General features: G+C 43.6%; 1 protein-coding gene and 1 non-coding gene across 3 annotated transcripts in view; one reads left to right on the plus strand and one right to left on the minus strand.

Moving 5' to 3' along the window:
* PIGU (phosphatidylinositol glycan anchor biosynthesis class U) overlaps window positions 1–26,200 on the plus strand; it is a 96,973-nt gene that overhangs the window by 57,574 nt on the left and 13,199 nt on the right. For both annotated transcript variants that reach the window (XM_057700791.1, XM_057700792.1), the window contains 4 exons: window positions 7,413–7,567; window positions 9,181–9,324; window positions 11,985–12,109; window positions 22,941–23,083. In XM_057700791.1, the coding sequence (XP_057556774.1) occupies window positions 7,413–7,567; window positions 9,181–9,324; window positions 11,985–12,109; window positions 22,941–23,083 (567 nt within the window). The remainder of the gene's footprint in view (window positions 1–7,412; window positions 7,568–9,180; window positions 9,325–11,984; window positions 12,110–22,940; window positions 23,084–26,200) is intronic.
* On the minus strand, window positions 17,646–17,773 carry LOC130834226 (small nucleolar RNA SNORA40). Its single transcript, XR_009048613.1, has one exon. It is a non-coding gene; the product is annotated as a small nucleolar RNA SNORA40 (small nucleolar RNA).

Raw genomic sequence — 26,200 nt, forward strand, 5'->3', positions numbered from 1 at the left:
TTCAGGCTTTAGAGCACAGGCTCAGTAGTTGTGGCTCAGGGGCTTAGTTGCGCCGCAGCATGTGGGATCTTCCCGGAGCAGGAATTGAACCCATGTCCCCTGCTTTAGCAGGCGGATTCTTAACCACTGCACCACCAGGGAGGTCCCTGGCCTTCTTTCTTATAGGAAGAATAGCATACTCTAGGTATTCTTTTATGCTTTGCTTTTTTCCCTTAACATTATTTCCTGGAAATCACTACTTAAAGATACATAGAAATCTTCCTCATTCTTTTTTAAGCAGCATAATACTTCATGGTGTGGATATACCATAGTTTACTCAACTTCTCTTCTATGTATACGAATTTAGATTGTTTCTAGTATTTTGCAATACTGTTTGCAGTATTTTTCTCCCTCATTTTTCTATTGGATTTAGGTCTTATTTCTCTGAATTTTTAAGAATATTAGGAGCATTAACCCATTGTCTACAAATATTTTCTTCCAGGTTTTCATTTGTCCTTTAACTTTGTTTATAGTGTTTTTCTTTTAACAGCTTTCATTTTTTATCAAGATATAATTTATATACCTTACAATTTACCTATTTAAAGTGTACATTTCAATGATTTTTAGTTTATTTACAGAGTTGTGCAGCTGTCACCACAATCAATACTAGAACATTTTTACCACCCAAAGAGAAACCCCATAACCATTAGCAATCACTGTGTTTTCCCCAATGTCCCACTGCCTTCCAGCCCTAGGCAACCACTGTTATGCTTTCTGTGTTTGTAGATTTTCCTATCCTAGACATTTCACATGAATGGAATCATACAATATGCGGTCTTTTATGACTGGCTTCTTTCATGTAGCATGATGTTTTCAGGATTCATCCCTATTCTAAGCTGTATTAGAACTTTATTCCAAATAATGTTGCCAAATAATATTCCATTATATGAATATGCCATGTTTTATTTATTCATTCACCAGTTGATAGGTGTTTGGGTTGTTTCCACTTTTTGGCTATTTATGAATAATGCTGCTATGAACATTTGCATACATGTTTTTGTGCGGACACATATTCTCAATTTATTTACGGTGTTTTTAATATGTAAAACTTTTCATTTTTATTGCCTCTGGATTTTGAGCTTTTCCCTACCTTAAGGTTAAAAATGAGTTTACCATGTTCTTCCCTAGTACTTCATGGTTTCATTAAAAAAAATTTACTAATTTTTTACTGAACTCCCTAATTCATTTGGAGTTTAATTCCTGTGAATGATATGAGATATAAATCTAATTTTTTTCTTTTTTCAAATTGTTACCTAGTTGTCCTGACACGATGTATTAAAAAGTCCATCTTGGGCTTCTTGGGTGGCGCAGTGGTTGAGAGTCCGCCTGCCAATGCAGGGGACGCGGGTTGGATCCCTGCTCTGGGAGGATCCCACATGCCGCGGAGCAACTAAGCCCGTGCGCCACAACTGTTGAGCCTGTGCTTTGGATCCCGTGAGCCACGGCTATCCAGACCATATGCTGCAGCTGCTGAGGCCCGCGCGCCTGGGGCCCGTGCTCCGCAACAAGAGAAGCCACGGCAATGAGCCCACGCGCCGCGGCGGAGAGTGGCCCCCACTCACCGCAACTAAAAAGAAAGCCCGCGCACAGCAAGGAAGACCCAACACAACCAATAAAAAAAAAAAAAAAAAGTCCATCTTTACCCCAGTGATATGCCACCTTTGGCATATGCTAAAGTTTTGTAAGTATTTTGGTCTGTGCTGGACTTTCTATTTTATTCCACTAGTCTATTAATGTACCAATATTGTACTATTTTATTTTAATATTTATTTGGCTGCATCGGGTTTTAGTTGCGGCACACGGGATCTTCATGGCAGTGTGCAGGGCTTCTCTCTACCTGAAGCACGTGGGCTCTAGAGTGCGCGGGCTTAGTTGCCCGGCAGCATGTGGGATCTTAGTTCCCGGACCAGGGATAGAACCCACGTCCCCTGCATTATTGTAAGGTGGATTCTCAACCCCTGGACCACCAGAGAAGTCTCTGTACTGTGTTTTTTTTTTATTGATTGATTGATTGGTTGATTGGCTGCGTTGGGTCTTCGTTGCTGCACACGGACTTTCTCTAGTTGCAGCAAGCAGGGGCTACTCTTCATTGTAGTGCATGGGCTCCTCATTGTGGTGGCTTCTCTTGTTGCAGAGCAGAGGCCCTAAGTGTGCAGTCTTCAGTAGTTGTGGCTCACGGGCTCTAGAGCGCAGGCTCAACAGTTGTGGCACATGGGCTTAGTTGCTTTGCAGCATGTGGTATCTTCCTGGGGCAGGGATCAAACCTATGTCCCCTGCATTGGCAGGCAGATTCTTAACCACTACACCACCTAGGAAGTCCTGTACTATTTTAATTACAGTGGTTTCATGGTATATTTTACTGTCTGACAGGGCTAGTCTCCCCTCCATGATTTTTCCTTATCACCGTTTTCCTAACTATTCTTGCATGTTTGTTTTTCCATGTGAACTTTAATATCACCTTGTTTAATTCCATAAAAAAGCTTGTTGGCGTTTTTATTGGGATTGCATTGTTGTATTGAATTTATGAATTAATTTAGGGAGAACTGACATCTTTATAATGTTGAATCATCCTAAACAACAATGGAGAATATCTATACATTTGTTCAAGGCTATGTTGGTGTCTTTCAGGAGTGTTTTGAAATTTTCCTTGACTAGATTTTGCATATTTCCTGTTAAATTTAATTCTGTTTTATTTTCCTTGGTGTTTTCTCTACCATTGTGTCCTCTAATTGTTTATTATTGGTGCATGAGAATGCTGTTTGTATCTTTTTTTCTTTCCAGGTTTATCGAGATATAAATTGACATACAGTACCGTATGTTCAAGGTGTACGGTGCAGTGATTTGACTTACATACATCATGAAATGATTACCACAATAAGTTTAGTAAACATCATCATCTCATATAGATACGAAATAAAAGAAAAAAATTTTTTCCCTTGTGATGAGACTCTTAGGATTTACTCTCTTAACAACTTTCTTGTATAACATCCAGCAGCATTAATTATATTTATCATGTTGTACATTTCATCCTGAGTATGTACTTACCTTATAACTAGAAGTTTGTAGCTTTTGACTACCTTCATCCAATTCCCCCTTCCCCATCCCCCACCTCTGGTAACCACAAATCTGATCTCTTTTTCTATGAGTTTGTTTGTTTGTTTTTGAAGTATAATTGACATACAACACATGTTAATTCCTGGTCCACTATATAGTGATTTGATATTTCTGTACAGTACAACATAATCACCATGGCTATTTGTATGTTAGTTTTATGCCCTGCTACTTCACTGAATTTTTTTATTGTTTGCTGTTTTTAGCGTGAGTAGTTGTTGCGTGTATCTAGATGATGATCTGAGTTCTTATCTTTAAGCTGTTTGTGATATATATATCAATAGCTTTTCTTAACTAACCTTGAATTTTTGGAATAAACCCAACCTGGTCATAATACAACTTTATCATGATCTTTTTCATGCCTTGCTGAATTAGATAATATTTCACTTAGCATTTCTGCATTTCTGTTGGTAATTGATTTTGGTATCAAGCTTATAATATTTACTGTGAAAGAGTTAATGTAAGATTAGAATCACCTGCTTCTTGAATGTTGGTAGAACTTTCCTGTAAAACTGGCTGGGCCTGCTCTTTTCTCTATGGGAAGAATTTTCATTGCTCATTCGTTTTCTTAAATGGTTATAGAACCATTCAAATTTTCTATTTCTTCTTGAATTAATTTTTTTCCCCTAATTTTTTATTTCATGCTTTTGGAAAACTTGAAAGACTAGTGTAATAAATACCCTTTACTTGGATTCTCCAGTTACCATTTTTCTATATATCTCTGTAGATGTATAGATTTCTTTTTTCTTTTTTTTCCTGACTCATTTGCAGGGAGATTACAGACAACAAGACATATCAATCCTAAATACTTAGCAGGTAACTCTTAAGAACTAGAGCATTCATCTGCGTAACCGTAGTGCTATTAGCACACCCAAGAAGATTAGCTTTCGAAGATTCATATTATCTAATGTATACACTCTAAATTCAAATCCCCCAATTTATACATGACTGTTATAGCATTTTGGGGGAGAGGTGGGGTTCAAGATCCAGTTAAGGATTACTGTCATCTCCTTTATCTCCGCGTTTTGTTTTTTTATAACACCAGTATTGTAAGTGAACCATTTGAATTATTTATATTTTCCACAGACTGTGTCCATTTTGCCTCAGTTTTTAAACACATTGGCATACTTTTTAATATTCTATTTATTAACCCTGATGCAGCCATAGATATATCTCCTTTTATATTCCTATATTGTTTATTCTCTCTTTTCTTTGATCTGTCTTATCAGAGACTCATCAGCCTCATTAGTCATTTCTAAGAGCTGGCTTTTGGCTTCTTGATTCCTTAGGTGTTTCGGGTTTGGTTTCAGACCAATACAGTAAAGCGAATATCACAATATAGCAAGTCACATGAACTTTTTGGTTTCCCAATGCATAATAAAAGTTATGTTTATACTATACTATAGTCTGTTAAGAGAGCAATAGCATTATGTCTAAAAAATGGACATATCTTAATTTTAAAATGCTTTATTGGGACTTCCCTGGCGGTCCAGTGGTCAAGACTCTGTGCTTCCACTGCAGGTGGCACAGGTTCGATCCCTGGTTGGGGAACTAAGATCCCACAAGCTGAACTGCATGGTCAAAAAACCCCCAAAACTTTATTGCTAAAAAATGCTAACCATCATCTGAGCCTTCAGTGAATCAGTCTTTTTGCTGGTGGAAGTTCTTGCCTCGGTGTTGATGACAGCAGACTGATCAGGGTGGTAGTTGCTAAAGCTGGGGGTGAATTGACAATTTCTTAAAATGAGACAACAGTGAAGTTTGCCAACAAACATCAGTTGACTCCTACCTTCACGAACAATTACTCTGTAGAGTGCAATGTTGTTTGATAGCATTTTACCCACAGTAGAACTTCTTTCAAAATTGGAATCAATTCTCTCAAACTCTGCCACTGCTTTTTTTTTATTATTTAAATTTATTTATTTATTTATTTTTATATATTTATTTTTGGCTGCACTGGGTCTTCATTGCTGCGTGCAGGCTTTTCTCTAGCTGTGGCGACCAGGGGCTACTCTTCGTTGCAGTGCACAGGCTCAGTAGTTGTGGCTCACAGGCTCTAGAGTGCAGGCTTAATAGTTGTGGCACATGGGCTTAGTTGCTCTGCAGCATGTGGGATCTTCCTGGAGCAGGGATTGAACCCGTGTCCCATGCATTGGCAGGAGGATTCTTAACCTCTGCGCCACCTAGAAAGTCCCAGCAGGCAGATTCTTAACCATTGTGCCACCAGGGAAGTCCCCTTGCCACTGCTTTATCAACTAAGTTTATGTAATATTCTAAATCTTTTACTGTCATTTCAATAATCTTCACAGCATCTTCACCAGGAGTAGACTTCATCGCAAGAAACAACTTTCTTTGCTCCTCCATAAAGAAACAACTCCTCATCTGTTCAAATTTTATCATGAGGTAGCAGCAATTCTGTCCCATCTTCAGGCTCCACTTCTAGTTCTCTTGCTATTTCTACCACATCTGTAGTTACTTTGAAGACCTGAAGCCCTCAAAGTCATCCATGAGGGTTCGAATCAATTTCTTGCAAACTCCTATTAATGTTGATATTTTGACCTCTTCCTGTAAATCAGGAATGTTCTTAATGGCATCTAGAATGGTGAATCCTTTCCAGAAAGTTTTCAGTTTGCCCAGATCCAGAAGAGAAATCACAATCTATGGCAGCTATAGAATTACAAAATGTATTTCTTAAATAATAAGATTTGAAAGTTGAAATGACTCCTTGATCCGTGGGATACAGAATGGATGTGTGTTAGCAGACATGAAAAGAACATTAATCTCGTTGTTCATCTCCATTAGGGCTCTTGGGTGACCAGGTGCATTGTCAGTGTGCAGTAATATTTTGAAAGGACACTTTTTCTTCTGAGGAGTAGGTCTCAACACTGGGCTTAAACTAATCAGTAAACCATTGTAAAGAGATGTGCTGTCATCCAAGCTTTGTTGTTCCATTTATAGAAAGCATTGGTGGACTTCCCTGGTGGCACAGTGGTTAAGAATTTGCCTGCCAATGCAGGGGACACGGGTTTGATCCCTGGTCCGGAAAGATCTCACATGTCACACAGCAGCTAAGCCCATACGCCACAACTACTGAGCGCGTGCTCTAGAGCCCATGAGCCACAACTACTGAGCCTACGTACCACATCGACTGAACCCCGCACGCTCTAGGGCCCATGTGCCACAACTACTGAGCCCACATGCTGCAACTACTGAAGCCTGAGTGCTCGAGCCCATGCCCTGCAACAAGAGAAGCCACTGCAATGAGAAGCCCATGCACTGCAACTAAAAGTAGCCCCTGCTTGCCACAACTAGAGAAAGCCCACACGCAGCAACGAAGACCCAACACGGCCAAAAAATAAGTAAATAAATAAAAAAGAAAGAGCATTGACAAAATCAATTTAGCATAATTTTTAAGGGCCCTAGGATTTGGAGAATGGTAGGTGAGCGTTGGCTTCAACTTAAAGTCACCAGCTGCATTAGTCCCTAACAAGAGAGTCAGCCTGTTTTTTGAAGCTTTGAAGCCAGGCATTGACTTCTCCTCTCTAGCTATAAAAGTCCTAGCTGGCATCTTCCTACAATATAAGGCTGTTTCATCTACATTGAAAATCTGTTGTTTAATGTAGCCACCTTCGCTCATTGTCTTAGGTAGATCTTCTGGATAACTTGTTGCAGTTTCTACTTAAGCACTTGTGACTTCACCTTGCACTTTTTAAAAAATTTATTTATTTTTTATTTATTGCCTGCATTGGATCTTCATTGTTGCACGCAGGCTTTCTGTAGTTGCGGAGAGCAGGGGCTACTCTTCACTGCAGTGACTTCTTATTGTGGTGGCTTCTCTTGTTGCAGAGCATGGGTTCTGGGTGCGCGGGCTTCAGTAGTTGCAGCACGTGGGCTCAGTAGTTGTGGCTTGCAGGCTCTAGAGCGCAGGCTCACTAGTTGTGGCACATGGGCTTAGTTGCTCCACGGCATGTGGTATCTTCCCGGGGCAGGGATCGAACCCGTGTCGCCTGCATTGGCCGGCAGGTTCTTAACCACTGCATCACCTAGGAAGTCCTGCAATACTTTTTACATTAAAATCTATTTTATCTGGTAACAATAACCAAACTAATTTTCTTTTGGTTAGTGTTTACCTAGCATATCTTTTCAATCCGGTGGTTTTCACCTATTCTATGTCCTGTGTTTTGCAGGAGGGATCTTGAAGTTTAGTCTAACTGCTCTTTGTCCTTGAGATCCTTAAATGTACCTTCGGCCTTTTCTCCTAGCGGCAGTACATACCTGTGAAGGTGAAGAGCAAAGCCTTCTGGGTCTTCTCTTGGGAGTATGCCACGATGTATGTGGGAAGCCTAGCGGTGATCATTTGCCTCTCCTTCTTCCTTCTCAGTTCCTGGGATTTCATCCCTGCAGTCTATGGCTTCATGTAAGTAATGACATCATTAGAAAACTCTGGAAGCTAATTTAGTTTCCACAGCTCTGTCTGGAATCAGAGGGAGAGCAAGCACAGGCAACATCTAGAGCAGTGGTCCTCAGACTTTAGTGTGCATCAGAATCACTTGCAGGGCTTGAACACTCAGATTGCCAGGCCCCACCTCCATAGGTTCTGATTAAGTAAGCCTGGAGTAGGGACCCAAGAACTGGCATTTCTAATAAATTTTCAGGTGATGCTGATGCTGCCAGTCCAGGGAATGCACTTTGAGAACCACTGGCTTGATCTAATGCAATTAAAGAACGCTCTCTGGGAACATCCAAAGCACTTACCAGCCTCTGACTAGGAGGTGTTGATTCAATCCCAAACAGAAATGGATGTATTCCTCTATTGCGAGAGGGTCTCCAACAGTTTTAAAATAAAGCCACCTTCCACATGTCAAACTTTTAGAGAAAATCAAAATGAGTTTGCAGGATGAATTCTGCGGACGTTTCCACATATTCTCTCTGTGGTGTGCTGAGGAGGATACCTGCCCAAGCCTGAAGGAACTCACAGCCCAGTGGGTGATAGACACTTAACCCTGCCAGGGTGGGAAAGGGATCTGTGGCAGGCTCCCCTTTGGGATTCTGAGCTGCTTGTTTCTGTTATGTCCTGGCTGAGCCTAACAGTGACTTAGTAGCCTTCAGCTTTTCATGCTCTGCCTCAGATAAGAGTTTGTAATGCCCAATGAAAAGCTTTCCCTAGTTTTCTGCTGGTCCACAGATTGTGTTCTTTACCTCATTTCACAGAAAAGGAAATGTAGTTAAAGCAGGAAGCAAAGACTTGCCCTGGGTGGAGGCCTCTGTCAGTGAAATCTGACCATGAACCATTGCCTCTCTCCCTTTCCATGCTTCACTTGTACTTTTAAAATTGTGAATTGACATCAGTTTCAACGCCATATATATATATTTTTTAATGTGATGTAAAATTCTTAGAACAGCCAGAATTGCAGCCAATCTTTATCTGATGTCACCAGACAAAAAGTTTTCCAGTTAAACTCTTATTTCTCAAACAAGGTCTGGGATCCTAGCCAGAACTTGGCAATGGTTCCTCAGGCCCCTAGAAGTCTCACTGCAGTGTCAGGCACTCAGTCTTCTGGCTCCTTCTGTGAGTATGTGGAATAAGAATGGGCAGGATCTTTGAACTTGTCCTCTAGGCAAGTCTTTAGAATGCTGAAAACAGGTATTGTTTATTGCAAACTCATTCCTCTTTTGCTACAGTGCTGGGTAGCTCCTGATTTTAAGCATATATATCCAGGGCAGTAAAAGAGGGCCTGGTCTTTTGATGTCTAGCCTGAGTCCCTGCCTTGCCACAGATCTTTGATGCATGCCAGAGTTTGGTTCAGGTAATATTTTTTATGGGTTATTATTCTCTGTCTCTGCCCCTTGTTTTTGTTAGTTACCTATATCCGGGGTGCCTGGAGAGCCCCTCACATCCTGATCTCCGTGTAGACAAAATTGTCCTTGACTGCCCAGCAGTGACCAAAGCCTTCAGGAGAAGACCACATCAAAGCAGATCATTTATAACTTTGCTCTCTTTTTTCTCTCCCTTTGTTTTCTTCATTCTAGACTTTCTGTTCCAGACCTCACTCCAAACATTGGCCTCTTCTGGTACTTCTTTGCAGAGATGTTTGAGCACTTTAGCCTCTTCTTTGTATGTGTGTTTCAGATCAACGTCTTCTTCTACACCATCCCCTTAGCCATAAAGCTAAAGTAAGTGGTTGGACGTGCTGGTTTTTTGTCCACAGAGTCATTTGTAGCCTTACAGCTGCCCTTCAAACTGGGAACATTTGCTATCAGGTTTATGCCATTTTGCTCAGGGAACCCTGCCCTCACTCACTTCAGTGGCTGTACCCAGCAATAGAGTCACACACGAGTGCTGGCTGTAGGGACGGTGCTTGGAGCCCTATATTTCCCCGGCCCTATATTTCCACTTAGGGTACTTGAACCCACATTGCTGCTGAGCCCAGTCACTGTTTTAGACAAGAATGGGGTTGGGGTGGGGAAGGTATCCTTGGAAAAAGTGGATCTTTTGGGGTGTCTGTCAGCATCCCAGTGACAGGTCTCCCTAAGGGACTCAGGATGTGTTAGTTGGGAGGCTGGCCACCTGCAGGTTTGTTTAATCTTCTTATCAGTTTCCCTGAAAAGCGTTGCCTATGGAGCTCTCTTCTGCAGTGTTAGAGAGCTAACATGTGCTGTCCATCCCACCTTTCTAGGCTTTTTGAGATATATTTGTGCCTAACCCTTCCAGCAACTCTTTGAGGTAGGCATTATGTTGTTATCACTTCCATTTTATAGTTGAGGAAATTGCTGTTCAGAGAGATGGAACAATTTTCCCAGAGTCACACAGCCAGTAAGCACTGGAGCTGAGATTCAGACCCAGGTTTGTTTGGCTCCAGAATCTATGTTGAGTGCTCTGCACCATGCCAAGCTCCTGAGAGAGATCACTTATAGTAGCTCCCAGAAATGGTTCTATTATCCTAGCTTCAGAGAGGTGAAAATAGGCACTGATAGGCATGGATACGCCTGGGTGGTCCAGGGAAGAGTTTGATTTCGATTTCAAGAGCTTGAGTTCTCTGCTCTAACCTTCCTGCTGATGTCCGTGGCCTGTGAACCAATGCACATGGTTCCCATCCTGTAAAAGCTCAGAGCTGTTCTTTCCTTTCCATGACATAGCCTTGGCCTGGCATCTGACAAAACCATTCTTCCTTGTCCTGGCAGGCTCCAGAATTCTGGCAGCCTTACTCAGCCAAGCTCTCCAGCTGTCTGTGGTCCACATTTCGTGCCCTTGTTCTGGTCAGGCCCGGCCACTGGGCTGAGAGAAGCAGGGAGCCTGGAGCACCTTTCCTCACTCGTTGTAGCCAGCTCTCCAGCAGCTTCTGTTGTGAAAGGCCCTTTTCTTGCATCATTACATGCGATCCTCACTACACCTCAACTACCCCCCACCCCCATTCCCCCAACCAGGACCTCAGAGTCATGGGGACAGAAGATATGAAGATACCAGACTTCCTCTGCGGCTGTCCTCCGGCGCCTGGATATGAAGTTCCACTCCAGCCCCTGCAGTGCCAGCTTTGTGAGAACAGGCCCTCAGGTCACCTCTCCCCAGGCAGTGTTGCAGGAGGTTCTGGTCTCCATGTTTTTCAGCACTACATTGTCACTAGCCTTTTCACAGGAATGGTGCAGCTGTTACCAGCTACCTAAAAAGCCCAAAGCCAATGACTTGGGTTAGCTTAGGAAGATGCTCACTGAGATGGCTGGACCCTTTCTAGAGGTTACAGGGCTGCATGACTTTGCCATGTTGAGTTTCTGAGTTGTTTGCTGTATACCCATTGAGTCACCCTGACCTTTGACGTGCAAGACAAGAATGCCATTAACCTGAAGAAAACCTTCCTGACCTGAGCATCCAAGGCCTGTGCAGAAGTAGGCCACGGGCATGTTGTTTAGGTGCAGCTGAGTAGGGTGCACACCTGGCTTCTTCCTGTTGGCTTCCCTTCAGTACTTGGTCAGCTCTTGGGGGAGCACAGGAGACTGAGTTCTGTCTCACCCTCCCTGATCAGAGTGTGATCCTGCTGGGCACCCAGGAGAATAGCTTCGGGGTTCCGGAGACAGACAACTCCATCACTTAATGAACTCTCTTATCTTCTCTGAACCTGATTTCCTCATCTGCAAAGTGTGGTGACAGCACTGCCTACAGCACTGCCTACCTCGAGGGGTAATTGAGGTGTAGTGAGGATCGCATGTAATGATGCAAGAAAAGGGCCAGGCACAGAACTTAGCACAAGTGCGGGTTCAGGAAGTGGTAGCACCAGTGAGGGTTCACTACTTTAGGGTAATAAGAACTCCAGTTCCAGCCCTTAAGAGTGAAAAGCTGCATGCAGCTCTGAGTTCTCTTTCCGGAAAGGAGCTCATCATAGCTAAAGGTCTGTAGCTCCCACTGACCCTGTTGTCAGAGGAGAACAGCATCAGCAAGCAGGCACTTCATGCCCTGGGTCCAGCGTCAGAGGGGCCTCTGGCGAGGGCGGCTGCCTAATTACTCTGACAAGTAGTCACTTAAGCCCAGTAATAAAGGACGCTGACTTCATTTGTTTTCTTCCTCGGCGGCTCCTGGGGGAAGGCCCGGAGCTGGTGGGGGTGGGGTTGATGGGAAATGTCTCTGTGGGCTGTTTCTCTAGTGTTGTTCGCTGGGCTCTGGGCATCTTTGGGTCCCCACAGTTTTCTGCTCTGCTGCTTGGCCTGGCCCTGTGTCTTGTGGGTAGCAGAGCGAGCCCCTGCCTGCAGTCCCCCTGGATAGTATTTTTGGGTTTCAGGAGTGTCTGGGGTAGGCCTGGTCCCTGACTGATCTTCCTCTCTCTGTCTGCCCTGCCTTACCCCAGGGAGCACCCCGTCTTCTTCATGTTCATCCAGATTGCCATCATCTCCATCTTCAAGTCCTACCCGACGGTGGGGGATGTGGCCCTCTACATGGCCTTCTTCCCCGTGTGGAGCCATCTGTACAGATGTGAGTACTCCCATCTCTAACCCCCTGGTGGCAGATTTGTGTCACCTAGCCCTGGGGGGAAACAGCCAGGCAAAAAGGAACTGATAGGCATTTTCTGGGCATCTACTGTGCTAGCAGCACCAAGAGCGAGGCAGTGACATGAGGCACAATATCTGCCTCCTGAGTGCTATGGACTGGTGATAATAATAAAAAGAACTAGCATTTATTGAGCACTTACTATGTACCTAGTCACTGTAGTTCTGAGAGTGTTCCATGCATTAGCTCATTTTATCTTCACATCAGACTTTGAGGAAAGTATCCCCATTTACAGATGAGAACACTGAGGTATTGAAAGGTAGAGCTACTTGTTCAAGGTCAAATGACTGGTAAGTAGAAGGGCCAGCACTGGAATCCAAATGTGTGAGCCTCTAGCCAGCACTGTCCAATAGGGCTTTCTGTAATGACAGAAATGTCCTGTATCTGCACAGTCCAGTAGAGTAGCCACTAGTGTGACTGAGAAACTGAATTTTTTTTTTTAAGCTCTTTATTGGAATATAATTGCTTTATACTCTTGTACCAGCTTTTGAGGTACACCAAAGTGAATTAGCTGTATTTATACATATATCCCCATGTCCCCTCCCTCCTGTGACTCCCTCCCTCTCTCCCTGTCCTGGCCCTCTAAGTCATCACCCATCATCTAGTTGATCTCCCTTTGTTATACAGCAGCTTCCCACTAGGTATCTATTTTACAGTTGGTAGTGTATATATGTCTATGCTACTCTCTCACTTTGTCCCAGCTTCCCCTTCACCCCCCGTCCCCCCAACCCCGTGTCCTCCAGTCCATTCTCTGCATCCGCATCCTTATTCTTGCCCTGTCACTGGGTTCATCAGTACCATTTTTTTTTTTTTTTTAGAATACATATATATGAGTTAGCATACAGTATTTGTTTTTCTCTTTCTGGCTTACTTCACTCTGTATGACAGACTCTAGGTCCATCCACCTCATTACATATAGCTCCATTTCATTCCTTTTTATGGCTGAGTAATATTCCATTGTATATATATATGCCACATCTTCTTTATCCATTCATCTGTTGATGGGCATTTAGGTTGCTTCCATGTCCTTGCTGTTATAAATAGTGCTGCAGTGAACATTATGGTACATGTTTCTTTTTGGATTATGGTTTTCTCTGGGTATATGTCCAGTAGTGGGATTGCTGGGTCATATGGTAGTTCTTTTTTTTTTTTTTCTTTCATTGATTTATTTTAATACTTCTAACAATACATATTGTTAAATCTGGACATTAGATGATAAAGTATTGGTCAAACATTTCTCCATTCTAAATGATTATGTTATCTCGCATTAATATGCTCTCTCATATGCTTTGCTTGAGTTAAGATTCAGAGAGTCTGTGTGTTTTTATTCAGGAAAGAAATTCCAAATCAAAATAGTGTTGTGTTTACCTATCAAAAAACTAGATCCAGTATTATAATGGGATGTGTATAATAGTTGCCATGAATGAAGCACATGCTGTGTGCCAAGTGCTGTGCTTAGAGTTTTAGATTTTTGTTTCCATTTAATTGTCACACCAATTTTATGAGGTAGAGACTGGTAAGGAGGAGAACAAAGTTTAGGTAAGTTAAGTGCCTTGTCCAAGTTCACACAGCAAATGAGTGGTAGAACCTGTTAGCACTTAGGTCTATGTGACTCAAAGTCCAGGTATTCCCAACCAAAGAATAGATAAGCAACTCTTTGACGATTGGTACAGCCATAGTTAATCTCTTATATCTAACACGTATGTATTGTCCAATGTAATTTTGCAAAAGCATGTGAAATTGTATAAGATAGCAAATTACCAATCATGTAGATTATATTCAATATTGTAATCTACAATATTGAGGGGTAGGGGAACTTTCTTTGGGCCATAGAATTCAGGATGGGGGTTTATTTATGTATTCATTTATTAACATTTTGCCATGATTATGTTCTCTGTATATACCCACACTTCACTCCTAAATGCTTTGGCATAATCCCAATAACATGTTTACAAAAATTTACAGTAATCTTATCATATCACTTAACTTCTACTCTTATTCAAATTCCTCCAATTTTCACAAGAATTTCTTTTTTAAAATACCAGCATCTGATGAAATTTCACATTTTTGCATTTGTTGCTGTTTATGTTATTTTTGACAGGTATCTCAGGAACTTTGAAAAAGACTTACAACTACTTTTTTTTTATAATTCATAAAAGTTTAATTTATTTCATGTTTTTTTTTTAACTTCTTATTTTTTTATTTTTTACAATAAAGTGCATGTATTTAGAGTGTACAATTTGGTATCCCAATCTCCCAATTCATTCCCCCCCCAACCCTCCCCGCTTTCCCCACTTGGTGTCCATATGTTTGTTCTCTACATCTGTGTCTCTATTTCTGCCTTGCAAACCGGTTGATCTGTACCATTTTTCTATAGTCCACATATATGTGTTAATATGCAATATTTGTTTTTCTCTTTCTGACTCACTTCACTCTGTATGACAGTCTCTAGGTCCATCCATGTCTCTAAAAATGTCCCGGTTTCATTGCTTTTTACAGCTGAGTAATATTCCATTGTATGTATGTACCACATCTTCTTTATCCATTCATCTGTTGATGGACATTTAGGTTGCTTCCATGTCCTGGCTATTGTAAATAATGCTGCAATGAACATTGGAGTGCATGTGTCTTTTTGAATTATGGTGTTCTCTGGGTATATGTCCAGTAGTGGGATTGCTGGGTCATATGGTAGTTCTATTTTTAGTTTTCCAAGGAACCTCTAAACTGTTTTCCATAGTGGCTGTACCAATTTACATTCCCACCAACAGTGCAGGAGAGTTCCCTTTTCTCCACACCCTCTCCAACATTGATTGTTTCTAGATGTTTTGATGATGGCCATTCTGACCGGTGTGAGGTGATACCTCATTTTGTGGCTTTGACTTGCATTTCTCTGATGATTAGTGATGTTGAGCATCTTTTCATGTGTTTGTTGGCCATCTGTATGCCTTCTTTGGAGAAATGTCTGTTTAGATCTTCTGCCCACTTGTGGATTGGGTTATTTGCTTTTTTGGTATTAAGCTGCGTGAACTGCTTGCATATTTTGGAGATTAATCCTTAGTCCGTTGCTTCGTTGGCAAGTATTTTCTCCCATCCTGAGAGTTGTCTTCTTGTCTTATTTTTGGTTTCTTTTGCTATGCAAAAGCTTTGAAGTCTCATCAGGTCCCATTTATTTATTCTTGATTTTATTTCCATGATTCTAGGAGGTGGGTCAAAAAGGATCTTGCTTTGATGTATGTCATAGAGTGTTCTGCCTGTGTTTTCCTCAAGGAGTTTTGTAGTGTCTGGCCTTACATGTAGGTCTTTAATGCATTTGGAGTTTATTTTTGTGTATGGTGTTAGGAAGTGTTCTAATTTCATTCTTTTACATGTAGCTGTCCAATTTTCCCAGCACCACTTATTGAAGAGGCTGTCTTTTTTCCATTTTATATTTTTGCCTCCTTTGTTAAAGATAAGGTGCCCATATGTGCTTGGGTTTATCTCTGAGTTCCCTATTCTGTTCCATTGATCTTCCTTTCTATTTTTGTGCTGAGTTTTTAATTTAAATTAAATTTAAGAAGCCACACATGGCTAGTGGTTATCGTGTTGGACAGTGTGACACTAGGCCTTGGCTTTAAATCATTTCCCAGTGCTACACCGAAAGGACCATAGAAGACAGAAGGGCAACACTAGACTTCATGCCTGCTGTGAAGACCACTTTAAGCTCTAACCATCCCTTCCTCAGAAGGTGATCTAGCTGTGCTTTCTAGAGTGTTTCCCTGAGTCGGGCTCTTTGCCCTCTGTGTGGTTTCTTTTCAGTGTTTGTGGGCTCCCTGAGGGTACTTGCCTCTGTGTCCCCAGCACCCAGGATTAAACCTGACACACAGAACAGCTCAACAAATGTTTGTGGATGAGTTGTTTTTGTTTTTTAAATAATTTTTATTGGAGTATAGTTGATTCGCTATGTTGTATTAGTTTCAGGTGTACAGCAAAGTTAATCAGTTATACATATACACATATCCACTCTTTTTTTTAGATTCTTTTCCCATATAGGCCATTACAGAGTATTGAGTAGAGTTCCCTGTGCTATACAGTAGGTCCTTATTAGTTATCTGTTTTATATATAGTAGTGTGTACATGTCAATCCCAATTTCTCTGGATGGATTTTTTAAACCTCCCTAATAAAGAGGCAGTGCCAGTGGCCCAACACCACTTGATTCTCTAAAACGGGAAGGGAACTGTTGAACGTTCCTTGCACAGCAAGTTTTCAGGAATGAACTCGAGGAGGGCAGGCTTCAGAGGAAGTGAGTCTTTCTTGTTGTTTTGTGGCTGCTGGGTGTCAACCAGGAAGTGAAACTGACCAGCTGCTAGAAAGAAATCTGTCTGTAAGAGTGAGCCTCTGAACAAAGGTAAACAGGTGAGTGAGTGGGTGGAACAAGCCAGGCTGCTTCTCCAGGTGATGCCTGGTGGGGCAGTGACCAGTCGACCAGACTGGAAGCAGGAAGTAGCATCTTCTGCCTGTGACATCCTCACTGTACAGGCAAGAATCACCTAGTCCAGTAGGCTCAGAGTCAGCTTGGGGCCCCTTGGCAAGTCACAAGCGCACAAGATGTGAACATACCCCTGTTTATGACAGGGCGGGTCTTGGGGGTGTTGATTCTCTTTCCCTCAAAACGGAGTCGCTTTTGGCTGTCTCCCCACACAGGGTGGCTCCCTCGGCTGAGATACTTTCATCCTGTACTGCTGAACGCAGTCTGGAGCCATACTGCCTTGAGTCTGAATCCTCGCTTTCCCATTGCTAGCAAGTTATTTAACCTTTCTGAGCCTCCCCCTTTTTTTTTTTTTTCTGCACAAAGTGTAAAGAGTTTTTTATTATGTGTATCATAGGCAAAATTACTTAATAAATTTTTAAGGAACTTCACATGTTCTGATTCTTTCCACTGCCAGTCAATCACCTTAGTTCCTCCAAAGTCATAATCTTCAAGATAAGATAGCCCTTTTAAAAAGAAGTTTTGCTCAACCCATAGCTGTCATGTGAGTCAGCCTTGCCATAATTCTTTTAGTTAGGCTTCTTTGATCTCCAATGGAATAGAACACACTTCAAAATTCCCCACCTGTAGTCTTTGGAATCGAGTTTCCTCAAGTGGTTTTACCTTAGGACCATGTTTAGGGTCAGGAGATGGATCTGCCTGGTTCTGAATTTGACACCCTCTGTATTAAGTTCAAATCATACTCGCTCCTAAGCCATCACACCCTAGAACAGTACATATGCTAATACCTTTTTAAAATCCAGACACTGTGTTCAAGATAAAAGCCTAAAAAGAAGCCATCTTTGTTTCATGTCAACACTAAAATTAGAGTACTAAATCAATACAGCTGATAATTTAAAAGCTTATGATAGGAGGGAGATTATCAGCTCTATAGTCCTGGAAGTAATCTTCATGTTTACCAATACACCCCCATCACTTGATGCTGTTTTAGGTGTCATGTTCCTTCTTATCTGTATCAAAACTCATACTGAACAATGAGTTCTGGGTTGCAAAAGAGGATTTGTTTTTGCACCTGTCTGTAAGTCTTATCTATCAGATGGGGGGAATATCTTTCATGAGTGTTTTAAGTTTGAGAAAAAATAAAGGTAAATAGCACCACGTTTATTAGTAGTAGTAATAATTACACAGTGGGCTCTCCTGCATAGTTTCATGATCAGAGCTTCAGGCTTGGTAGCCAGTCATTCAGAGTCATTGAAATAAACATATTTTTCAAAACTTGAAATAAACTGTTTTATGCCCTCTGGGGTGATGACGCACAACAAATAAAGATGGAGTTTCCGGAAGCCTGGGTGAGCTAATAGATGCTGTTGCTGGCTGGCTGGGCAAGTTCAGCTTGTCTGAAGGTGCTGCAGAGAGCATTGGCTGCCACCCCTCTAGGTGCCACTCCTGCATCAGAGAATACTCAGGCTTGGAGGGTCTGTTTGAGGCGTGACAACTGTGAGTCATTACATTCATCCAGAAGCATCTTCAGCCTGGTCCTGTGGACATGTGAGTGGAGACTTGGTGAGGTCTTTACGCCAGTTTAAACATGAGGTACATGCCCGCGTGCCTGCTCACATATTCACTGTTTTGTTTTCCTGTCCTGCTCAGTGGGGAGAAGAGGCACGTGGGCCCTTCCCTGGGTGCAAGTCCCAGATGCCGGGACTCTGTGGTGCTTGGGGCCAGGATGAGTCATACAGACACACAATTGCAGTGTTAGGGAACAGCCTGCTGGCAGAGCCAGTGCCAGCCTGCAGTGGTCCAGCTCCAAGAGCCAGTTACCAAAGGGCTGGATTCTGTGTGTGTGTGTGTGTGTGTGTGTGTGTCTGTGTGTGTTTTATTTTGTTTTTATTAACTATTGTATAAAGATAAAAGAATATTGATTTTAAAATACTCAATTATAAAAAATAATAATACAATACGCATGTACGCAGCACCTAGCTTAAGAAAAGAAACATCGGGACTTCCCTGGTGGTGCAGTGGTTAAGACTCTGGGCTCCCAATGCAGGGGGCCTGGGTTTGATCCCTGGTCCGGGAAGTAGATCCCACATACATGCCGCAACTAAGAGTTCACATGCCACAACTAAGGAGCCCACCTGCCACAACTCCCAGTGCAGCCAAATAAATTAATAAATAAAAATTTTAGAAAAGAAAAGAAACATCACCATGTCCTTTGACGTCCCTAAATCTGCCTGTGTCCCTCCCGATCAGACTGGATTCTTCCAGTGGAATTTTATCTCTGAATGCCTGAGGCTCAGAGAGGGAAAGTGACTTGCCTGAAATTTCAGTTTGTCGATGGTGGAGCCAGAGATCTGATGAAGTCACCCAGTGAACTTGGTGGGGAATCTGATTCCATCTGGCCTAGCATGTCTGATGAAGGGCGAACCCTTGCGTCTCATCAGGCCCTGGTCATCTCTGACATCTCCGACACCTCCTGGTGCCTAGAACAGGCCGTCCTGTGCCCCGGGTCCCTGGCTTCATCTGTTCTGGCGCATAGCTGTAATACTCTGGCCTGTCAGCCAACAAGAGTAAGTCGCAGCTCCCCAGTCCTGCAAAGGTCACCACAGGCCAGAAGCCAACTGGAAGTTGGTGACAGTTCCTCCAGGCAAATGGGAATGTATCTTCGCAGCTTTTTGTGATTGCACCCAGGAACTGCATGTGAACCTCTCTCAGTCTCTGCGCTTGGTCACCTTCTTGTCACCTGGTCTGAAATTCAGAATAGCTAGAGGCATGGAAGAAAGACCCACCTGTGCTGTCAGGCCACAGGAGTTTTATTTTAGGAATAGTGTATATTCTTTTCAGCAAAATAATTTCCAGGGGATCAGAAAGAACCATTGAGAAATGTAAATAGTGATGTTGGAGTGAAGGAATGGTATATAGATGTGTTCTCCTTTCTTGAGGTTGTAACGCTGTTTAATAGTAATAACAATAATAATAATAATTCTCAGTATACACATCCCTTTTCCCAGACTTCTGTTTCTGGGAGCAAGGACGAGGCTTCTGAGAGGCCTCAGTAAGGCTTGAGTCATGGCTTTCACCTCTCAGCTTTGAAAAGAGGACTTTGCAAGCCCTCCAACCCCTGTTTCCAAATTGTAGGATTTCACAGACCACTAACATTTCAAAAAATTCTGGTGATAGAGTTGCCAACTTTTTATTTTGCTGAAAACGTTAAAACAGTCAACTACTAGCCATTTCTCCCCATTTCATAAAAGAAGGGACTTTTTAACAACAGCAGCCGGCAACAAGACACCTATCATTTCTCAGTAAAGAATGAAGTTTAATTGGAAAACATTCAGCTTTAACAAGAACTCTGAACTACCTTGTTGTGGTTATTCTCACTGTGACACTGACCAGTGAAGTCTCTTTTGCAGACTGATGTGGGCCTCTTATTTGGCAAAGGTCTGCAGCTATAATCCAATGGTTCACAGCCTTCGCTGCATATTGGAATCACCAGGGAAATGTTTAGAAACCAGTATGGAGGCATAAAACCTAAATAGGCATTTCTCCAAAGAAGACATGCAGATGGCCAAGAGGCACATGAAAAGCTGCTCAACATCACTAATTATTAGAGAAATGCAAATCAAAACTACAATGAGGTATCATCTGACACCAGTTAGAATGGGCGTCGTCAGAAAATCTACAAACAGTAAATGCTGGAGAGGGTCTGGAGAAAAGGGAACCCTCTTGCACTGTCGGTGGGAATGTAAATTGATGCAGCCACCGTGGAGAGCAGTATGGAGGTTCCTTAAAAAACTAAAAATGGAATTACCATATGACCCAGCAATCTCACTACTGGGCATATACCCAGAGGAAACCATAATTCAAAAAGACATGCACCGCAGTGTTCACTGCAGCACTGTTTACAATAGCCAGGTCATGGAAGCAACCTCAATGTCCATCAACAGATGAGTGGATAAAGTTGTGGTACATGTGTACAATGGAATATTACTCAGCCGTAAAAAGGAACGAAATTGGGACATTTGTAGAGACATGGATGGACCTAGAGACTGTCGTACAGAGTGAAGTAAGTCAGAAAGAAAAAAACAAATATATTAATGCATATATGTGGAATCTAGAAGAATGGTACAGATCAACCAGTTTGCAAGGCAGAAATAGAGACACAGATGTAGAGAACAAACATATGGACACCAAGTGGGGAAAGCGAGGGGAGGGGTTGGGGTGGGATGAATCGGTAGATTGGGATTGCCATATATATATTACTAATAAGAAAAACATATATCAAATTGTACACTTTAAATATATGCAGTTTATTGTATGTCAATTATATCTCAATAAAAGTCCTTAAAAAAAATGAAAGAAACCCATATGGATGCCTGGGCCCCACCACTATAGACTCTGATTTACTTAGTCTGGGTGAGGCTCCCCAGGTGAGTTCATTTTACAACCAGAATTGAGAACCTTGTCTGTAATCCAGTCCCCTATCCAGTGCATGAACCCCTAGTATAGCATTTCGACCAAGTCGTTGTACAACTGAGACAAGAGGCCTTAATGTTCGGGAGTTTCCCCATCTCTTAAATATCCCAAAACTCTGACTTGGAAGAAGGGATTTCCTGAAGGTCAGGATCAGAGAGGGGAAGGGAACTTCTGTTTACTAAGTGCCTGCTGGGAACCAGACCTAAGGTTTTTTTCTAAGTGCTAAGTTTTTTTTTTTAAAGGTATTCTTTTAATTAATTAATTTTAAATTAATAGTTATTATTGTATTTTAAAATACAGTAAAGTGTAAAGAAAGAAACAATAGTAGTATATAATCCTATTGTCAGATAACCCCTAGTGAAGTAAAAGGAAAAAAAAAAAGCACAATGTGGTAGACAGAATAATGTCCCTTCCTTGTCCCCCAAAAAGATGTCCACCTCATAATCCCCAGAACCTGTGACTCTATCCCCTTACATGACAAAAGGGCCTTCAGTTGGGGAGACTATCCTGGATTATCCAGATGGGACCAGTGTAATCACAAGGGCCCTTAAGAGTGGAAGAGGTAGAGGCAAGGGGTATATGGGAAATCTCTACCTTCTGCTCAGTTTTGCTGTGAACCTAAAACTGCTCTAAAAACTAAAGTCTGTTTAAAAAAAAAAGTGGAAGAGGGAGGCAGAAGCGGAGGTCATAGTGATAACAGCGTGAGCAGAAGTTAACCCCGCATCGCTGGCTGAAGATGGAAGGGGTCATGAGCTGAGAATGCAGGCAGCCCCCGCGTGCTGCCAAGGCCAGCGAGTGCATCCTCCCCTAGAGACACCAGAGCCTGTGGACCTCTGACCTCCCCAAACGTAAGATAATAAATGATATTGTTTAAACCGCCAAGTTTGTGGTAATTTGTTACCATAGTGACAGAAAACACACAGTCATGCATCTGTGCCAGCTTTTCCACACAACTTGTTTAGTTCATGGAACACTCCCGTGAAGTAGGCATTTTAATCCTGTTTTAGAGAGGGGCAAGCTGAGACTCCGAGAAACTTGCTGGCAGAGCAGGAACTTTTACCAAGGTCTCTCTGAGGCCGAGGCTGTTTCCCACTATCAGGCTGCCTTCCCCCCAGCGGGACTTGGCCTGACTGCCCGCAGGGCACCCTGTGTAGCAGGTCCTCCCTGGGGCTTCAGGGGGAGCTTTCTCCCTGCTGGGATTCCGCATTCCCTCTGGGTATAGGGGGGTGAGGTTAGAGAGGGATGGTGTCAACTTTTAAATCATCTAAGGAAGAGGGAGGGACATTTGAAGAGCAAAGCAGGGGACCCAAGACGTGAATTAAGGGGAATGGAAGATGCGTTCCTAAGATGCGGGGATGTGGCAACATAGAGACACGGAGGAGTTCCTGCTGCCATTCCCATCCATGATCCACTGGTCAGATAGGCTGTGTTTGGGGGCAGGAGAGGAGTTACTCGTGGACACCCCAGGATTGGGGGTTAGAGGGCAGTGTCTCACTGAAGTGCCCCCCTCGCAGTGCCCAGAGGCGTCCACAGCATTGCCGACGGTAGCCAGCCGAGCCCACAGTGGGAGGTAGGGTCCACGTCTAGGATGTCCCACCAGCTTTGGGTGTGAGGAGCCATTGCTGAGGGTCTGAGGTTTGCGTCCTGGCACGCTGGTGCCTCTGAGTGTGTGTGGGGGGTGGGGGGCGGGGGGGGGGGTCTGCCTTTGAGCTACACCAGGCTTTGCCTGGGCCTCTCTGTCCTGCAGGGCATCACTGCAAGGAAAGGGTCCCAAAGAGATTCAGCACTGGGCTAACTGTGACCATCTGTCTTTGCAGTCCTGCGGAACGTATTTGTCCTCGCCTGCATCATCATCGTCTGCTCCCTGCTCTTCCCTGTCCTGTGGCACCTCTGGATTTATGCAGGAAGTGCCAACTCCAATTTCTTTTATGCCATCACACTGACCTTCAACGTTGGGCAGGTAAGAGTCAAGGGCAGCCTAGGGACAGGGATTCATTTTGTAGCCTCATACATTCGACCTGGGCCCCGGGTTCTGCCAAATAGGGGTTTGTATGCGAATGAGGGGCATTTCCTCCCCTCAAGTAGCTCGAGGTCCCATAGAGAAGGTAGGGCAGTCAGAGCAGCAGGGGAAACTGAATTTGGCTATTGTTTATTGCGTTGAATTCTCATAGCAAGCCTGTGAGACAGTGTTATCCATATTTTACAAATGGAAACCAAGGCTCACAGAGGTTGTCACTTGCCCAAGGTCATTGGAGGAGCCAAGAACCAAATTCCGGGAAGGTTCAGTTCCTGAGGCCACCCTCTTTCTGTAACCACCTTGGCTGTGCAGCCCCTGGAGTGAGTGCGGCGTGTGAGGGTTGGGGAGGGCAGGCGAAGGGGAGGAGAGACTTTCCAGACTTTGGAGCGGCAGGAGCAAAGGCGGAGAACTGAGAGAGAGTTTGGTCTAGCTGTTGGAAACGTCTAGAGCACACACTGTGCAGCTGGGGGAAGCAGGAGAGGAGGCTGAGGGGGGTCCCGGAATGAGAAGCACCGGCAAGGAGCTCCGACCTTCTTCTGGTCCTGGGAAGGCTTCTCCCTTGGTGCTGTAGGGCAGGGGTTCTCAGCACCAGAATCACTGGCGGGAGCTTGTGAGAAGACGCCAGTTCCCTGTTGATATGTTTTAAATCCTGTGGTTATGTTATGACTATCACAGTTAACATGGCTTTGATTGTTTAAAAACAAACAAAAAAAAAGGCAGATTCCCTGATTCTACTCCCAGAGACGTTGATTGGAATTTGTATTTTTAAGAAGCTCTCCAGAAATTCTGTTTTGCGGGTGGTCTAGTGAATTTCTCTGAAGTCCCCTCGTCCACTGTGCTGCATTCCCTCCGATCAGCTTGGTCCTAATTGTCAAAGTCATATGAGAATCACTTGTACCGCTCACCATTTCAATTGCCATTGGCACAGCCTGGCATTTCCTGTGCATAATGGATGGGATGGGAAGCAAGGCTCGCTGGAAAGACCAGTGATGCCAGTAAATAACCCCCAGGGAGGTTCTTGCCTCCAAGGTTAGCTGCTGGGAAAGAAGAAGGAAGTTAGGGCTCTTGCAGTGAGTGGTGGGTCTGGTATTTCCTGCACGGACATTTCTGGACAACTGATGTCCAGCCTAGCTATTTCTCTTGGTTTGTGCACAGCAGGAAGAGAGATCGAGGGCCCTGTAACCTGGCTGGGAGCAGGCCAGGGGGTCTCTTCTGCCTGTGACACACACAGGTTACTGATGGCGGTTGCTCAGCACCTCCTACCCCGTCCATGCAAACAGAATCCTGCAGGATGCAACCTAGTACCTTGAAGAAATCCAAAACGTTGTTCTGGCTCGTCTTGATAAAATCCCCTCACTTTTCCTTTGAAAGTGATGACTGGCATGTGAGGGCATTGGGCCTGCCCTGGGCCTCTGGGGAGCTTGGCAAGCTCCGCTGAAACAGTCCACAGCTTGTTGTCAGGTCATGTGTGTCGAGTGTGGGTCAGAAATACATTTGCAGTGATTACGAAGTATCCACGGAACTTGCCAGATAACAGCTTTTTCCCCTGTGGCTGCCTTTATGAGAAGAGGGTTTCTGAAACCGGCATGGGAGAAGTTTGCAAGTTGCCAGGTGCCACCAAAAGCAGGAGAAACTGAATTGTTGGGAAAAGGAGGATGGGGCTGGGGGTGAGAACTAAGACTCAGTAGATGGAGAGTGTTAGTGGCTGAGCTATAGAGAAAAAACAGGTTGATCTCTTGGCATTGTCCTTTATCTTTTTCAAAAATCTCTTTTACATGTATTTTTAATCTTGCAAATAATACGTGAATTCATTATTGCCAGGGAAAAGAAGTCAAACAAAATAGAAGCATATGGAATGGAAAGTAAAGATTTGCCTGGGTCCCATCCCTTTCCACCCTAGTGCAGGTGTGATCGTCAGAATCAGTTTGGGGTGTGCCTTTGCAGACTTCCTCTGTGCGTTTACAGACAGCTCTAAGTCCATAAGCAAACATAAAGACATCCCACTCTAAGTACTGTTCTCTGACTTGATGTTTTTCACTTAATGATCTTGCCTTGAGATCATTTTTTTAACGGCTCTGTGATATCCATCCTGTGGTAGGATGTCCTGTGATTATTATGACTGGGTAGGCCACTACTGATGGACACTGAGGGTGCTTTTGGTGATCTCGCTGTTATAAATGGAAGAGCCCTGCATGTCCCTCCACATACTCTTGTACACGTGTGCCAGTATTTTCTAGGGTAGATTCCAGGTGGCGGGATTTGCTGGGTCAGAGGGCATAAGCATTGTACATTTTGGCAGATTTTGCCACGTTGCCCTTCAGACAGGTCAGACCAGCCTCCAGACCTCCCAGCCATGGGCCAGGTGTCTGTAAGCTGGCCATTTGTTCAGACATCCAGCACACCTGTGTCATCGGCCTCCTCGGGTCTGGGCTTTGTGTCCTGAGCCAGAGACAATTCTGTTGGGTCGAATGCTTCCTGGGACTTGCTGGCTTTGGGCTTTGTTGCTGCTGCTGCCAGAGCAGAGGGGGGCACTTACTCACCAAGACAGTCCCTCAAGTCACATCCTTGTCCTGGAGCATTAACGGAGCTAGGAGAGCGCCCCTCGTCATGAGGGTTATACGACCCCTGCCCTCTGGCCTGTTGGGAGCTGCAGAGTGCAAACAGACATTTAGAATTTTAGTGGGGTCAAACGTCACCTCCCCAGAACGACCTTCTGTGTGGTTTCCCCACCCCGTGATTTCTTTCTTCGCCTCCTGTTTGTTTCCTTCATAGCACTTCCCCAGTTTGTAACTCTACATTCTTTACCTGCTTCTCTCTGCCTCTCCCACTAGCCTGTGAGCTTCATGAAGGCAGAGATCCGCCTCTCCTACCCACTGCAGGGTCCCCAACCACCCGATCAGTGCTTGGCACAGAGCAGTTGTTTAGCAAATATTTGTGGAATGCTTGAATGAACCAAAGAGAGTCAGGGAGAACATTGTGTGATTAATGGCCAGATTTGCAGAGTGTAACCGCTGGAGGAATCCAGAGGCAACAAGATTGCCTTCCCTGTTGAGTGGTCAG

Source organism: Hippopotamus amphibius, chromosome 12, assembly GCF_030028045.1.
Source record: "Hippopotamus amphibius kiboko isolate mHipAmp2 chromosome 12, mHipAmp2.hap2, whole genome shotgun sequence".
Taxonomy (NCBI): domain Eukaryota; kingdom Metazoa; phylum Chordata; class Mammalia; order Artiodactyla; family Hippopotamidae; genus Hippopotamus; species Hippopotamus amphibius.